The 17,692-nt window shown below is 44.0% G+C and overlaps 1 protein-coding gene across 3 annotated transcripts in view; it reads left to right on the forward strand.

The window, feature by feature from the left end:
- The window catches only part of SCFD2 (sec1 family domain containing 2), a 396,033-nt gene that overhangs the window by 344,397 nt on the left and 33,944 nt on the right, over positions 1-17,692 (forward strand). For all 3 annotated transcript variants that reach the window (XM_036853764.1, XM_036853765.1, XM_036853766.1), the window contains exon 6: positions 11,428-11,573. In XM_036853764.1, the coding sequence (XP_036709659.1) occupies positions 11,428-11,573 (146 nt within the window). The remainder of the gene's footprint in view (positions 1-11,427; positions 11,574-17,692) is intronic.

The following is a 17,692-nucleotide window of genomic DNA, read 5'->3' on the forward strand; positions in this document are numbered from 1 at the left end:
GGCAACAAGACTGGGCCTGGGCTAAGTAAGATTCAGAAAGAAGCAGAAAGAGTGTACCTTGATGTGGTCCTTCACAGCTTCCTTCTTGGCCTGCTCCTCCAGGAAGCCTTCCAGGCCATCTTCTTGGGGGAGCCCTAGGCCTCTGCTGCAGCTGCGTCAGGCAGAATCACCCCTACCCCCAACACACACACATCTCTGCACTGGAGAATAGGGAGGGACAGAGTGTGCAGGGTAACGAAGTGCAGGGCTGGTAGCAGGTGGTGGTACCTGAGGAACACTTCCTGGAGGCAGGTGGGATTGGCCTCAGCAGGTCTCGGAAGGAGCATCTGGGCTTCCATTTCCCTCTGTCTGAAATGCCGAACTAGCTCATTGGTTCTGAAACTGTGCCCTGGGGGAATACTATTCCCTGCTAAAATCAAATGATGGCAGTCTTTACTCAATTTAAAGAAAAATAAAGCAGATCAGATTTACCCCACCGTAAGTTTATATCTATTCTGTGTTTTCTTACCTTTGTTGCTGCTTCAGCTTTTGTAGCACCCCAAAAAGAACAGACAAGAAGCAAGCAAATATTAACAGACAAGAAGCAAGCAAATATTAACAGAAGAGCTGCCAGCTGTGCTCAACTCATGGCCGTGCTCTGGTGCCGCCTTTACGTGCATGTAGCATAGCCTTGTTTTCTCCTAGTCTGGAAAACGGGATCAGCAGTAGTCATTGTCACAGTGGTCTCTGAGGCTCCCAGGTGCTATGTCACCTGACAGCTTGTGAAAACAACCAGATGCAGGTAATCTCTCAAGTCAGCTTTGAGAGGCCAGCACTCCATGTCGAGCTATTCAGAACCACCAGAAATGTCAGCACACTTTGAAAGGGGACTTATGGTATCAATGGCAAGTTAGTAAATCAATAGAATTAATTCAACAGAATAAAAACAATCAACCTATTAGGAAGCACTCGGAGTGAGATATGGGTTTGAGATGGTGTCTGTGATTACTGTTAAGGAGCTGCCCTCCTTGGGACTGGGAAGGTTCATGACCATGAGCTTAAGTGGTTATGTGGGCATTTCCCCCACTTGTGGCAGGTTTCATTCCTGGAGAAGGGTCCCAAAGTTGAAATGATATGAGGGAAATCTGATTTTTCCTATGGTGATAGCTCCAATAATGGGAGATTGTGTAACTGATCAAAAATCAACACCTACCTCTTTTAAAGAAATAGCCTCAGGACTTCCCTGATGGTCCAGTGGTTAAGACTCCACGCTTCCACTGCAGGGGGCACAGGTTCGAGCTGGTCATGGAGCTAGGATTCCACATGCTGCGTGGCGCAGCCAAAAGAAAAGAAAAGAAATAGCCTCAAACCTGGTATTTCGCTTACTCTGAAGGCTGAACTTCACAATCCCTTTGTCTAAGGTGACTTGGACTGATTTAATAGGATAACATAATAACCGACATGAAATTGTACTACTTAACATGATGCGGCATCACAGCAGTTTTTATACTTAATTAACCCTTCCTTAATTAACCACATAAAATCTTAAGATAAAGAAACTGTGTTGGTATAGTTAGGGTAGTCAAAAAAGCTGCTTTGGAGAGATTTTTCAGAAGCATCTTGGAGAAAATGCTTTGCAATTGTTGGGGCCGTTTCCTTATTTCTGCAACGACCCAGGGTTATTGGTCTTGCTGCCTCCTTGGCTCTTGCTGAAGCAGCACAGACGCTCAGGATCAAGAGACTGCTTGTCCCGCCGCCTCCATCCTGCCTTCTGGGCCTCACTGGCAACTTGACTTTGTTCCCTGCCTTAATGAAAGATGCAAGTTCCAAAGCGTATTCCTGACAATGTTCCTTCCTTCAGGTTTCCCCCACCGCTTGTTTTGTCACAAAAAGCCTCAGACCTTGGGCTAGAATTCTGGGCAGTCACATTCTCTCGTGGCTGTACAAGACTTTCCACGTCCACCACACCTCCCAAAACTGCCTAACAATAATAGATTTCAGCTGTCATTTCTTCCCTTTTTCCAACTGTTATAAAAAGCTGAATTTGCTGGAGGCTTAAAAAAGTAGTGTGACTGGTTTTTTGTTCTGTTGTATTTTTTAAGATGATAGCTGATACATTTAAAAGATTATACTATATATATATATATATATATATAATACAGCATAATTACATAATAAACACCCATGAACTCGTCGCCCTATCCCAAAGGGTCGCTTACCCGCCCACCTCCTCCCCCAGCGGTAACCACTTTCTGAAGCCTGTATTTATCATTGTCTTTCTTTTTAAAACAGTTTTATCTCATATGCACGTATACCCAAACCACATAGAGTTTAGTTTTGCTTATTAAGCAGACGAGCCAAATGTATGCAGCCACTTGAGGTTGCTCTTCACAGTAGCCTTTATGAGAGGTGATCCACTTACACGTGCAGGCTGCACTTGCTCAGACCCATCTGGGAGCCCTTTGTTTGAAATTTCCTGCAGAGATCGTTTATCAGCTCCTCAACAATCACACTTTATGGTGTGTTTGGTCTGATTCAGCGCTTTTTCCCATTATCTCTCTGTTTTCCCCATTCATTTATTTAAGAAATATTTCGTGGGTGCTTCTAGGAACCAGGCGCTATGCTAGAGACCAGCGGAGAAGCAGGGATAGCCCCTGCTTCCCTGGAGCATGTCGCCACTCCTCCCCTCCTTTCCTCCTCTGTCATTGGAGCGATAACTAGAGGCCACAGGCTAGGAGATTCCAGGACAGGATCCAGTGAACCAAGGGGCCACGGGATCGATGTGGCCTGAGAGCCCGAGGGGAGACCTGTGGAGGGACTTCCGGGGGTGGTCCAGTCTCCACGAGCCCTGCCTTGGGCCCTCTGTGGCCTCACCTGGACACTGCTAACCCTGATTTTCTTTGTTAGGCCAGGCTCACTAACACTACCATCCAAGCACATTTACATCATTATCTCCGCACCCGCACCCGCTGAGGAGCCCCTGCCGTGTAGTGTAGATCAAGGATCCTACAAGGAAAGAGGAAGTCAGCCCTGTAAGACCTGAAGGCTGATTAAAAAAAGAAAAACAGATTATGGTTTTTTTTATGTTAGAAGAACTTAGAAGTCACACTAGGTCATTAAATATTAGATTGATGTCACAGATACATTGCCTTGTAGTATAAATATGAGACCTCAGAAATATGTGTGTATAATATTTTTCATTTATATACAATATAATGTATAATATAAATACAATGAATATAAATAATACATATATCTAGTTCATGTGTTCCGAACCAGCCTCCACACGACCCATTCACCAAAATAACTTACATCCTGCGATCCCGCAGTAAAATAGAACAACTCACGCCGAAACTCTGACCCCCTCAGAGCTCTAAGGCGACCTCCGCTTGCCTGGGCACATCTGCGCATTCTGGTTGAGCCGTGTGATTTCCAGGAGCCAGTTAGGTTTGTTCCCAAACCTGCTTATGCCAGTTGTATTTGTCACTAAATAAATTAAATTAAATGTTTAATTAAATGTTCTCTGAGGAAATATGAATTCAAAAAAATAATTGTTTCAGAGAAAACCAAACTGAATGCTTTGAAAGACTCAGTAAAGATGAGTCATTTTAAACATGCTTTTGGGGACTTCCCTGGTGGTGCAGTGGATAGGACTCCGCGCTCCTAATGCAGGGGGCCCGGGTTTGATCCCTAGTCGGGGAACTATATCCCACATGTATGCCGCAACTAAGAGTTTGCATACCACAACTAAGAAGCCCGTGTGCTGCAACTAAGGAGCTGGCAAGCCACAACGAAGGAGCCCTGGAGCCACAACTAAGGAGCCTGCCTGCTGCAACTAAGGAGCCCATGAGCCGCAACTAAGGCACCGGACTGCCACAACTAAGACCCCATACAACCAAATAAATAAATAAATAAATATTTAAAAAAAAACATGCTTTGAATTAGGTATGAACAAGATGATTGTGAAAGATTGAATGGAAAAAAACCCATTAAAATCTAGAAGAATTCTGCTCTCAGATTGTGCTACAGGTGTCTAACTTCTTATTCCACTTTAAATGGACTAAAATTGGAAATTATACACAGTACATAATTTTTTAAAAAAAGAACTCTAATCAGCAGATAATACTCAAACAAAAGACTTTTCTCAAAAGAGTAGTGAATAAACAGATGTTTGTGTTTTAATTTTAAACAAAGTTATACACACACACAAATACACATATATGTGTATGTATATGTGTGGGAGAGAGATCAATTTTTCATGATCCCCCTCTTTAAATGACTTCTAATCACCTATTGGTCCCAATCACATTTGAAAAAGAGGACTTCTATTATAAATATTACCAGGACTTCCCTACTCAAGAGTGGTTTTACACAGTCAACCTCCCTAAAAGACTTCAGATGTGACACCACTTGCTAAGGTTTATTTAGTTTTTTATTTTGTTTGGTTTTGTTTTCATTTGCCAACCTTTTATAGAGAGCCATGAAAAGGGACTCCATCTTTAAAACAATGGTTTGAAAAGAGAGAAAAGGCAATGTGGGACAGCGGATGGATGAGGGAGGTCATGACTTCCCAGCGCTCTGCCCTTTCTGCTTTCTGGCTGCGTTGCCCTCCCAAGCCAACCTTTTCTCTAACTGCCTCAGGAACCCACAGAGATGGGTCCCCTGCTGCCAGGGGTTTGCTGAGAGACAGGAGGGTGGGATGCAAATTGGAAAATGGACCTGATGTTCTCAATCTCTGGGCCAGAAGAAGGATGAGGAGGCCATCCTTGGGTAACTTGGGTCCAGATAAGAAAAGAACCCCTTGAACAGGCTCAACTGATATTCTTTGACCCTAGCTCTTCTCAATCAGATGTAAGGGACTTTTACAGCTGTGAGGAGAATAATATCACTCAATAGGGAGACATTTAAAATCCAATTCCAGCCACGTCCCCCAGCTTATCCAGCCATACAGGTTCGACGGACGTGTGTGTGTGTGTGTGTGTGTGTGTGTGTGTGTGTGTGTGTGTGTGTGTGTGTGTGTGTGTGAAGGCCTTAGGTGAAGGTGCTTCATCTCTAATCCAGACTGAAGCTTTGGATAAGGCAGCCTCCTGATACAAGATGCTTTATTTTCCTGAATACCTAAGAAATAAAGCCAAACTTCTGGAAGCCAGGCTCTTTTGAAAAAGTTCCCCACGCACCAGAAAGGTTCAAGGCTGCTCCGTGAGAGAACCAAACAGAAGGGCTAGGCAGACGGGAGTGAGGAGTCCAGCTTTATTTCAGCCCTCCCAGGAGGATCTGAAACAGGAGGGAAGAGGGCAGGGCACAACCTCTGAAAGAATGACATAGCCTGAGGACATGACATAAACTGGTTAGAACCAAAAGGGTCCAAGATGGCGGAGAAGTTGACTTCCACTAGGCCTTGAGCCTCAGTATATGTTCACTGTAACACATCAGCAAGCTAAATGACACACCACAGGTGGCATGACAGTTCCAAGGCCGACCATAAGGATCAAAAAGTGGGTGGTGGCCCAATTCCTGGAAATCCCCACCCCTTCCCAAAATAGCTGGAATACTCCTCCCACTCATTAGCCTATGAAATTACCCACCCCTCTAAAAACTGACACCCCCATACCTTGGTGCCTTTCTCACCTTCCGAGATGGCCTACACTCTGTGCAGTGTGTTTCTCTCTAAATAAATCCACTTCTTACCCGTCACTTTGTCTCTCACTAAATTCTTTCTATGATGAGACATCAAGAAGCTGAGCTTCATTAAGTCCTGAAACCAGGTGTGTGATCTCAGTTGGAAGACCGTGGGTTTGGGCTGGGTTCGAGTCCCAATCTGAGTTTTGGCCGGGCTTGAGTCCCAACTGCGTGGGTTCAAGTCCCAGTCTGAGGTGCCCGGTTTCAGATCCCTGAGCTCTTCAGCCTTCTCTCCGTTTTACCTTTGTTATTGCTGGAAATGTGGGTCCCTGCAATGCACAGAGCCATGGAAACCGCTGTCCTCCCTCTGCTGAAGTAAAGCAACTCCAGTAAGTGGAGACGGGTGCGAGGGGGACGAGGGAGGGCAAATGTGGACACAGGAGCCCTGTTTTGTTGCTCCGAGGAGTAACTGGACCCCTGCCCAAGAGATCCCCACGCCCTCCAAAGAAAGAAATTGCAGGGGCATGAGTCATCCCCTATTTTAGGCGAACACAGGGGTGCCCTGCGGGACTGGGGGCCTCCCTTATCAAGGAGTAGGCAACTGAAGTACACAGATTGTGCTTGGCCAAAGGCTAGGATCAGCTTCTGGTTTATTATCTATTTAACTAAGTGGATTAAATGAGAATTGACTGGAATTGTACACTTAAGGGTCCCTTACAAAACACCGTTATCTCATAAGCTGGCTTAATGGAACAGGCTGTCCGGGGCTTATTAGAAGTAACTGAATACAGCGCCTTACAGGGCAGAGATCCAATGGAGGGTGTGCAGCAGGCCCGGGAGATCCCACACCTTGTGTGGCCACAAAAGATGGGCCTGGGGTGTAACTGCAAACCATACTATTAGCATCTACCCCCAGGGACAGGCCCAGATCTTCCCAGGAAGAAAGGCATCTGCCATTCACTCCATTGTAAAAGCACTTCTTCGATATTAAGGGTGAACTAAGTGCTTTACTGATCTTTTATGTATGTGGACTCCAGCACATATGAAAGACAGCAGAGTAGAGTGGTTAACACGACCATCTTGGGCGTTAGACTGCAAGAGTTTGCATCTTAACTTTACCACTTACTACTTGAGTGGCCGTGTGTTACTTAACTTCTCTATGGCTCAGTTTCCCCATCTGCAAAATGGGGATGATAATAGTACCTACCTCATTGGGTTTCTGAGGAGATTAAGTGAGCTAATATGTATAAACTTCTTAGAATAGTGTCTGGCATAAGTGATCCTATCAGTGAGCTTTCAGTGATTATAGCTTTTACACCAAAAAAGAATTCATCCCATTTCATAGCTTTTGCACCCACATCTCCTTTAGCTATTAATTGCAGCATGATATGGAATGAACTGCACTCACAGAGGAGATATTCTGAATGGTGGGAAGCAGTGTACGTGGAGGAGGTCAGGGCTGTGATCAGAGGGACATTTTGCTGGAGATAGTGATGCGATCTTACACGTCATTTATCTTCTCTTATCCCCATTTCTCTGTGTCTGTTTGTGTGAGACTTTCATTATAGGGTTTAGGTAAGTGAATGTAAATCCTGCTTTTGGTGAAGATTGATATAATTATGAAGACGCTCAGAGATGAGACCCCTTTGGCCTGGTGTCCCAGAAACATGTACATTTTAGAGGACTTGCTTTGAGGATAACAGACACATCGGAAAGGATCGCTGGACAGACCCACTGGACAGAAGTTGCCCTTGTGCAGTTGGTTTGAATAATGGAGATAACTGACTGTTTTTCAGGAAGGTTTTAGTTTATTTGTAAATTTTGCACTTTTTTTTCTTCCAGCAATTTGACAGTGTTATTTTTCTGTTGGGTTCCTTTGAGTTCAATTTACCTGTAATCTGTAAACATTTCTTCTATCAACAACCTGCTCCACAATTGACCTAACTCTTCAGAATTACACAGCCTTTGCTTAAACTACTTCCAATGTATAATCTACAATTTCCATGTATAATTTATAATTTTCAGTACTCTATAATCCAGGAGATGATTCTATTCCATGAAGCCTAAGGGATGAACATTACAGCCCTCACTTTTCAAAAAGTTGAAGGAGACCATATGAAAATTTGTATGAACCTTTCTGTTCTATAGAATTAGTTTAAATTTAAGAAGTTTAGCCTATTAGCTGAATTGTGTTTTAGAAGAATTGAAACACTATGCATGGTGTTAGAACTAGTAATGCTTTCTTCTTGTTTTCATGCCATTTTTAATTTAAAGGAGTAGTAGTACATAGTATACAACACTTAGATATAATTGATGTAATTTCCCATATTTTAAATGGCTCAGGCTGGGAGTTTAAGGAAAGAAGCCACATGAATCAGTGAGAAGCCATAATCTTCCAGGGTTTCTTCCGGCTGATTATTGACTAATGCACAAATTGATGTATCTCAGCTGAGCTGCAATGCCAAGGGCAAGCATGGTATGATATCGATAGATGCTCTGGACCTGTGGATCTCACCTTTTCTTGGTTATGAACCTCTTTAAGAATCAGGAGGAAGTTGTGGACACGCTTCTCAGAAAATGACACAAAGCTTGGCATAGAATTCTGGAGAGTATACACGAACTCCCTGAATTTTCTGTCGAATCCCTGCTTCCCCACTGGAGTTCACTGAACACGGGGAGGCTTCCTCTCTCTAGGCTTGACCACCCTTTTGATTTTTTTAATGACAGTGAGTTGGACATTTCTGGAGACCAGGAAATAAAGACTGGTCAGAGGATTTTTATGATACAATAAGAAATATGCATATTGGTCTTCGTCCACAGTTCCTAGCACACAGCTCTTAAACCCTTGGAATTTCCAGAATGATGAGAGTGTCTTGTATGCTAATGGGATGATTGGTGGTTGGGGGAATAATAGCTTCAGGATGGGAGCTGGTTGCCAGAAAAACCAAGGCATGTTTAGCGTAGTGGAACTTTCAGCCCTACCCCGCAACTTCCAGAGGGAAGAGAGGGGCTGAGAGATGCATTAATCACCAGTGGCCAATAATTTAATCAATTGTGCCTATGTAATGAAACCTCCATAAAGTCTCCTAAACAGTAGTGTTTGAAGAGCCTCTTGATTGGTGAACACATCAAGGTACTGGGCAGGTGGAGCACCTGGAGAAGGCATCGAAGTCCTGCGATCCTTCCCCCATACCTGGCCCTCTGCATCTCTTCCATTTGACTGTTCCTGAGTTGCATCCCTTGTAATGAACTGGTCCCAGTAAGTAAAGCACTTTCCTGAGTTCTGTGAGCTGTTCTAGCAAATCATTGAACCTGAGGAAGGGGTCATGGGAACCCTTGATTGATAGGTCAGGAGTTCAACTGGCAACCTGGGATTTAAACTTGGCATCTGAAGTGGGGGCAGTCTGGGTGGGGTCTGCACTAACTCTACATAGCTAGTGGCAGAATTGATTTGAATTGTAGGACACTCAGTTGATGTGTGGAGAGTTAGAGAATTGGATGGTGTGGGGGGAAAAGCCCACACATTTGGTGTCAGAAGTGTGAGTAAAAACAGTTCAGAATTTTGCCCTCCCTTTAAGAGTTATATACAGTGTTCCACAGTTATTGAAAGTACAGGCTCAACTATCTACACACTGTGTCTGCTGCCATTGGGTTCCTTTGGATGTTCCTATGTACTTTAGATACACTCCATTTTAGTTGAAGCTTGTTTGGATCTACCTCTACTCCCTAAAAACTTCTCTCTTTAACAAAATTAACAAGTATCTTCTCACTTCACATCCACTAGGAGAGCTACAATCAAGAAGATATTTGATAACAAGCATTTTTGAGGATGCAGAGAAAACCCTCTTACACTGCGGGTGGGAATGTAAAATGGTGCTGTCACTTTGAAAAACAGCCTAGCAATTCCTCAAAGGTTAAATACAGAGTTGCCACATGACCCAGGAATTCTATTCCTAAATATGTACCCAAGAGAAATGAAAATGTATGTCCACACAAAAACTTGTACATGTAAAACTAGAAGCATTATTCATAATAGCCAAAATGTGGAAACACCCAAATGTTCATCAACCAATGAATGGATATTTAAAGTGTGGTATATCTATACAATGACTATTAGTCAGCAATAAAAAGAAACTAAGTGCTGATGCATACTACAACTTGGATGAGCCCTGAAAACATTGTGCTAAGTGAAAGAAGCCAGTCACAAAAGACCATATATTCTATGATTCCATTTATATGAAATGTCCAGAGTAGGGAAATCCATAGAGACAGAAAGCAGATCAGTGATGCCAGGGTCTGGGGGTAGGGGGAAAGGGGGAGTGACAGTTAACAGGTATGGAGTTTCTTGTTGAGGTGATAAAAATGTTCTAAAGTTGATTGTAGGAATGATGATTGTACAACTATGTGAATATACTAAAAGCTATTGAACTGTACACTTGAAATGGGTTAACTGTGTGGTATATGAACTGAATCTCAATAAATCTGTTCTGAAAAAAAGAATATAGACTCTGGACCCAAGCTGCCTGTGTTAAAATCACCCTGGCAGCTCTGGTGTCCTGAGACAAGGATTTGGGTGCAAGTACTGTATTTGAGAAGATGTCCTAGGCAGTGTGGTCAGGACGTAGGGAAGTGAGACAGGAGAGGAAGGAAAGCCAGTAGAGGAGGCATTCAGGAGTGAGTTACTGTTGGGGGCAACTGGGACTCAGTCCTACTGCCCCCTCCATAAGGCTATGGAGACCACATTTCAGAATGGTACCCCCCAAGTGATGAGAAAGCTATGTTGTTTCTGAGTGCTGACTTCCATGCTTCTAACCAGAGAAAGCCCCCGGACAGGAGGAGAGATACACAGAGACAGAGACAGACAGACACAGAGACAGACATGCAGGTACTTGAGGCAGGAAGCAGAGGGCACAAGAACTGTTCCCCATACCTACAGGTGAACCAGTCCAGAATGACTGAGAGAACATGGGCTGAACATCGACAGTGTGCTGATGGGAGTGTTCCTTAATCTCTCTGGCCCTCAGCTCCCTCATCCTTCAAATGGGGGAAAGAGTAGCTCCTGTCTCATAAGGGTGATATGGGGATTGATGAGTTCATGTATCTGCAATATTTCAACAGTCAAAAGTACTCATCTTGAATCTTTCTCTATTTTTTGAACTTCTGACTTACCATGATCATTCCTCTTCTGCATGAGCTTCTAACAAGACAGAGAAGAAATCCATCTATTATAAGTTTCAAAGAGAAATACAACCACTTCCGAGAACGGTCTTCTTATTAGGCCCCCTTTGTGTTTGATCAGCTTTGAATGGCTGCCTTTTGAAATACGCCATATGCTTTGTTAGCACATTAGATGCCCATCCCAGCAAGTTCTGTTATTGGAGCAACTCTATGATCTTTTCATTCTTGCTGTTCTATTTTATGGAAACTGTTGGTGGGATTCAAGTGAGAGCGGTTCATCACCGCTCTCTGTTGTGTTTTCCTTTGTGTCTCCTTTGTGTTGTCCTTTCCTTTGTGTCGCCTATTTTCCCAAAGCTGTGTTCTGAGGACACCAGACCCTGGGGAGCTTTCTTTTTGTGAAACTTCTGTCTAGGGGTTGAAGCCAGTGGCTACAATCCCAGGCAATTCTGAGTTCTACTTCTGTCAAAGGCATTTACACTCAATGTGTTTCATTGCTCAGGGATGATTGAAACAGCCCAGTTGGTGAACAGCCAGGGGGAAATAGGGTTAAAAAACAACAACAACAACTATGTTACATGAGCTCAACCTGTCATGATTAAAACTCAATGTAAAGATTTGTTCACCGAAGCAAATATCTCTGGATTGTTTCAGGCTGTGACTCTTCAATTAACCTGACATTTCACAAGTCCAGAAGTGCGGTGGATGAACTCTTTACTTCGCTTCGGGATATTGCTGGAGCTCGGAATCTCATGAAACAGTTTAAGTCTGTATATGTTCCTGGAAATCATACCCACCAGGCAAGTACATATGTTTTAAAGTAACTGTCTAATCTGTGTTGTGTTTTTAGGATTCAGAGACTGAAAGAAAAGTTTCCATTTTAACCTCTCTAAAATGAAGGATTTGTTCAAGATGAAAGCCAAGGCCCTTGTAGTCCAGAGTTCTGGGTTCCCCTGAATCTGAAAGCTTCCCAGTTTATTTGTATTTCAGGCTTGATGCAGTGAGATGAGCACTGGATTACGGGTCAGCGCTGCTTTATAACTGCCCCAGAGCTGTTCTGTCACCTTAAGCAAGTCCCTAAGCGCCAGATGTGGGGTGGCCTTAGTGCCCAAGTTTCTGGATCTAAGAGTAGCAAAATTACCTAATAATGTTACGGCAAGGAAAAAAGAAGTTGATGCCAGCAAAAACGTTTGTTATTTAAAATGCCCCCACCACTTTATTAGGAGAGTAGGAGAACCTTGAAAGGATGTTTTGACCAGGGAATAGGAAGATGGTATGAGAATCCAAGATTGAAGGGGTAATTGCTCTATCAAAACTCAGTGGGGCGAGGTGCGGGGGAGGCACGGGGAGGCACGGAAAGACCCAAAGGGAAGATGAAGGGGTGAAGAAAAGCTGGAGCCATCGAAGCTGGGCAGTCTCTGTTGGACAAGGAAGAGACAACCCTCAGGTTCCTGATGGCCAGAGGTGAGCTTTCAAGGAAGAACAGATGTTTCTGACAGAAAAGATCATTAGGTTTTGCTGTGGAGTGTGTGAAGGAATCTTCTCTTCCATCTCCCCATGAGATAGTAAAATTCGCTCCATTTGCTAAGGCTTTTTGGAGAGTTGAATGAGCTGTTAGTGGGGACTATGACATAGTGAGGGGTTCAACTTGAGGGTGCTGACTCTCTAAGGCGGGCGTGTAGACAACAGCTAAGGTTACCGGCTACAGCCTAGCAAAATCCAGATTCTTCCTCCCATATATTTGTATAGTAGCTGGTGCTTGAAGAGTCCTCTACGTTTGGTTTTCCCTTTGATCCTCACGACAAGTAGGCCAGAGAGGTATTCTCATCCCGAGACCCAGGAAGCAGGCACACAGGTGGGCCAGGGCCTGACGCCAGGTCTTTGCTGCCAATCCAAAACCTCCCCGCTTGCTGCACCGCGGTTCTCCTGGAGGGTCTAGAAATAATGACCGATAACACCGATCTCAGCTACTGAAATCACCCACCAAGACACAAAAGACCTTAGAAATTGGCACTCAACTTAGTAATATAAATTCCCATCTTTTGTTCAATGATCTGAGAACATCACTACCACGAAATACAGATAAAATCACTCAGATAATTAATCAGTTGTAGTTTTGTCATTAAAAAATTACCAATCTTAAATATGGCAGTAAGGACTGGTCCTAGAAGACGTGATAGAACTGTTGATATATGATGAAATTTAGACCAAAGGATATCGAGAAGCAAGTGGCTGCTATCATTGGCAAAGGGAAAATAAACCACTAAATTAATGAGGTCTTTTCAGTTTTATGATCATCATGGTGACTAATTTGGCCAACTTCACATAAACATGTATTAACTATAAATCTTGGGCATAACAAGGACAGTGATAAGTTTCCTAGACTTTATCTCCCTGCTACCAACACAGTTTCTCCAGACCTCAGAACCCTGTCTGAGCAGCCATCGCCTTTGGAAATGAACTTCCCCTTGTTGCATACACTTCCCTTACAGTGAGTCAATAACATCAACTCATTCACCAAAAATCCTAAATGTCAGTGAGTGGAAGTGGGGACAAGGCAGGGAGTATATGTGTATCTTGAGGGGATTAAATAATAATTATACAGACACTTAGTGAAATGCTGTGCAACCAATAAAATGAGTGGGATCTAAATATACTTGGCAAGGACTGTATTTGGATCCTTGTCCTGGGCTCTGCTTGGAGAATTCAGAATAAAACAGGGGTTCATGTTCTATTGGGTGTAGATGTACATCTGTTGGGTGTAGATGTAGATCATTCTGTAAAGCATTATTCTATTTTTGTTTAAAAATAAAAAGTACATGGGTGTATATATTTAATAAGTCTTTAACATTTTAGGAAAATTTTATAATGGTTATGTGCGGGGAACAGAAAGGGTTAGCTGGACAAGGAGGAACTCTGGCTTCTTGCTTTATATGTAGAGGAAGAATTTTTGATGGGATTATGGATAATTTTTACCTGTTTGCGTTTTTCAACACTTTTTGAACTTAAAGAAGTTTTCAGGACTTCCCTGGTGGCGCAGTGGTTGAGAATCTGCCTGCCAATGCAGGGGACACGGGTTCGAGCCCTGGTCTGGGAAGATCCCACATGCCGCGGAGCAACTGGGCCCGTGAGCCACAACTACTGAGCCTGTGCGTCTGGAGCCTGTGCCCCCCAACAAGAGAGGCCGCGACAGTGAGAGGCCCACGCACCGCAATGAAGAGTGGCCCCCGCTCGCCACAACTAGAGAAAGCCCTCACACAGAAACAAAGACCCAACATAGCCAAAAATAAATAAATAAATAAATAAATAAATAATAAAAATAAATAAAAATGATCCCAAACCCCAAAAGAGTCCTGGAGGGAAAAAAAAACAAGGATTGCAAAGATGATAAAATGAAAAAAAAAAAAAAAAAAAAGAATCCACCTGCCAATGCAGGGGACACGGGTTTGAACCCTGGTCTGGGAAGATCCCACATGCTGTGTAGCAGCTGAGTTCACACGCCACAACTACTGAGCCTGCGCTCTAGAGCTCATGCGCTGCAACTACTGAGCCCATGTGCCACAGCTACTGAAGTCCACATGCCTAGAGCCCGTGCTCCGCAACGAGAAGCCACCGCAATGAGATGCTCGCGCACCACAACGAAGAGTAACTCCCGCTTGCTGCAGCTAGAGAAAGCCCACGCACAGCAACAAAGACCCAGTGCAGCCAAATAAATAAATACATACATAAATACATACATAAATAGATCTATTAAAAAAAAAAAGAAGTTTTCAATCACAGATGGAAGCCCCTTGAGGACAGGGATTTTGATCTGGTTTGTCCACTGCCATATTTTCAGTGCCTAGAGTGGTATCTTGCACATAGTGGATACTTGATAAATATTTGTTGGGTGCATCTTAAATGTGCTACATGCATTTTTATCATATGTTGGAGGATTTGTTGGGACAAAAATGTGTATAGGTAGAAAACAACAAATGTCCAGAGTAGACACAGAGTCCAGCTGTGTTTAGCTTTGAAGATGGACCTTGGCTGGGCAACTCTCTGTCCATCCCTTCTCCCAATTTGGTCCTCAGCTCCAGGAAAAAATTGTGCTTTCTATCTAGCTCCATGCTGTTCCTACACAGAATCTAGCTGGGATGTCCTGGGCTCCCTGGGACACCCAGAAAAGCACTAGACCGGGTCTGCCTGGGGACTTCTGCCCCTGCTCTGACCAGTGCTGTGTATCGGGCTCTCTCCCCTGGATCTCAGGGCCCCTACCAGCCCCAGCCTCCCTCCCAGGGTACCCCTCTCCTGCTCCGATGCAAATGAGTTGACTCTTAGAGCCACTCCTGTTTCCCCTCCTAGCTTGAGGCACTTCTTATTTAACCTTCATCCTTTAGCCCTTTAGGAAAATGTGTCCGTCACAGCTCAGATGCAGAAAGCAGACACCACTCTCGTCATTTTAAGGAGAACATGATTCCATACAAGAAATTAAGCACATATAAAATCTTGAAAGAGCTAGAGGAGTGGAATCTAGACTAGGTCTCCAGAAGTGAGCCCAGAACATCACCACACACATGGCCCTGCAGGGGAACTAGTACCTCTGCCACAGCCAGGGGAGTGAGCATGATGGGGGTCATGAGGCTGCCACTGAAGCTCTTTATTTGAAGAACGCACCGCCAAAGCTGGAAACAGCTTCTGGGTTTGCTCACCATGGTAAATGCAGAGCCCAGCGCAATGCTTGCCACCTAGGGGGGCGTGGATAGATGGATGGATGGGTGGATCCGGGACTGTGGGTCTTATCCAGAAAGGCATTTCTTATGTTCTTAACTCTTAGTGAGAGGGAGGTTAGCATGTACGTTAACAGCAACATTTGGGTTCATAGCCCAGCTCTGCTCCCTACTAACTGTGCAACCTTAGGCAAATTACTTCACCTCTCTGTGCCTAGTTCCTCTTATGTAAGCAGGAGCTAACAGTAGTAGGTCCTTCATAAACGTGCTCTGAATAATATATATAAAGCTCTCAGGATAGTAGCTGACACACAGACAGCGCTGTGTAAGCATTGTCTCTAACAGTTGTAGTAAAGGACAAAATAGACCTTCTCTTTGCCCTCTTTCGTAGCATTTCGTCATTTCCTTTATTAGGAGGTGGGCTACACAGAAAGGGAGTCATTCTCAAGCTGACTGTCCTGTTAGCTGTGGCATATGGTCAGAGTCTACTGCTGACACCCGTTTGTTTGGAAAAGTCATGTTTGTCTGTAGACTCTGTTGACCGGAAACATAAGCCCCAGTTTTGCCTGTGCAGCAAGTCTTCTTATGCTTTCATTTCTTACTACAAATGTTCCAGTTTAATGGGAGGCTTAACCTCCTTCCTAAATGTCAGTGTTTGATGTGCTGCTGCTGTTTCTCAGATGACTCAGGGCAAGGAGCTTATGAGCCCTTTCAGACAAAATACTGCACGGCTCTTGCATGACGGGTTTTGGCAGAAGTCTCAAAGTGCTGGGCTTCCCTGGAGGAAACTTCCCACAGATGCACACTGTCCTCTGTGCCTCCGGCACGTTGAACCAGAGCCTTTAGAACCAGCAGGGCCCAAGGAGGCCTGATTCATCTTGTGCCCGGTGAAATATGCACTCTGAACAGTCTGTAGGCCCAGTCTCTTCATCAACATCAACAATCCCCAGCTCTGGCCACCAGCTGGTCTTTTCCAAGCACTAAGCTCTGTTCTTCCTTCTGATTCTATCTACCTAACCCTAGACCTGCTAGCATCCTTTTTGAAAGGCTCTGCGTGAGATAGGGCTATGCTGGGGGCCAGGAAACTTGGCTCTGTCCTGTAGTCTAACTTCTAACTGCCTGTGTGAATTCAAGCAAGTTAATTAATAGCTTTGGGCTTTGATTTCCTCATATTGAAGTTGAAGGGACTTTAATCAAAAAATTTTTAAAGTAATCTGCTTCTGGTTTGAAGGCTGGATGGATGGATGAACAGATAGACAAATGAACCACTTTTTAATCTGTAGCTCAAACCATTTTCCTTAAGAAGATGAAAGGGGAAAAAAAATCAGTCATACTGCAGCAAAAGCTAAAAATAAATAAGCCATGGAGTAGTCAAAGCCAAGACCAGTTTTGAACAAATGTTTTTCTGTACAATCTTGGATTGAAACAAAATAAATACTCTCAGTACAAATCTAGTTCTCCTGAGAACTTGGTTGTTCAGAGTTGGTTTTGCAAAAAAGAGAGAAGCATCTGCAGTAGCAGGACCAAGATCAGTCCTGGCTGCACCAACACCAACCAGCAAAGCCAAGGTCAGCAGCACGACTGTTGGGGATGTGATTGTGGCAACAACTCCAGTTTTCTCGGAAACGGATATCCTAGGCCAGGGGTCCCCAAACTATTTGGCACCAGGGACCAGTTACATGGAAGACAATTTTTCCACTGCGAGCGGGGCTGTGGATGGCTCAGGCGGTACCGCGAGCGATGGGGAGCGGCAGATGACGCGTCGCTCGCCCACCGCTAACCTCCTGCTGTGCGACCCGGCTCCTAACAGACCTAGGACTGGTACCGGTATGCGTCCCGGGTGTTGGGGACCCCTGTCCTAGGCCATCTTTAAGGTGCGCCAAATTCAAGCAGCTGTTGGAGTTAGACTAGTTTCTCAAACTTGTCTCTGACTTATGTGTAATGTCATCAACTGTTGCTATGCTCAACACCTTTCTTCAAGAGTTGGAATCAGGTCAATAAGAACCTTCTAGATCTAATCATATACCGCAAAAGAGTAACCAGAGACATAGAAACAAGTATTTTATTTTTCATATTTTGATTAACTCTGGTATATTAAAAGCCCAGTTTGTTCTGGAACAGATATTGGTCATTTAAAGAAAAAAAGAGAGTTTCTGATTTTTTTTGAAACTTCACCTATTTCATGTGTAACACCCATGGGGGTCTCATTA

The sequence above is a fragment of the Balaenoptera musculus genome, chromosome 5, assembly GCF_009873245.2.
Source record: "Balaenoptera musculus isolate JJ_BM4_2016_0621 chromosome 5, mBalMus1.pri.v3, whole genome shotgun sequence".
NCBI lineage: Eukaryota > Metazoa > Chordata > Mammalia > Artiodactyla > Balaenopteridae > Balaenoptera > Balaenoptera musculus.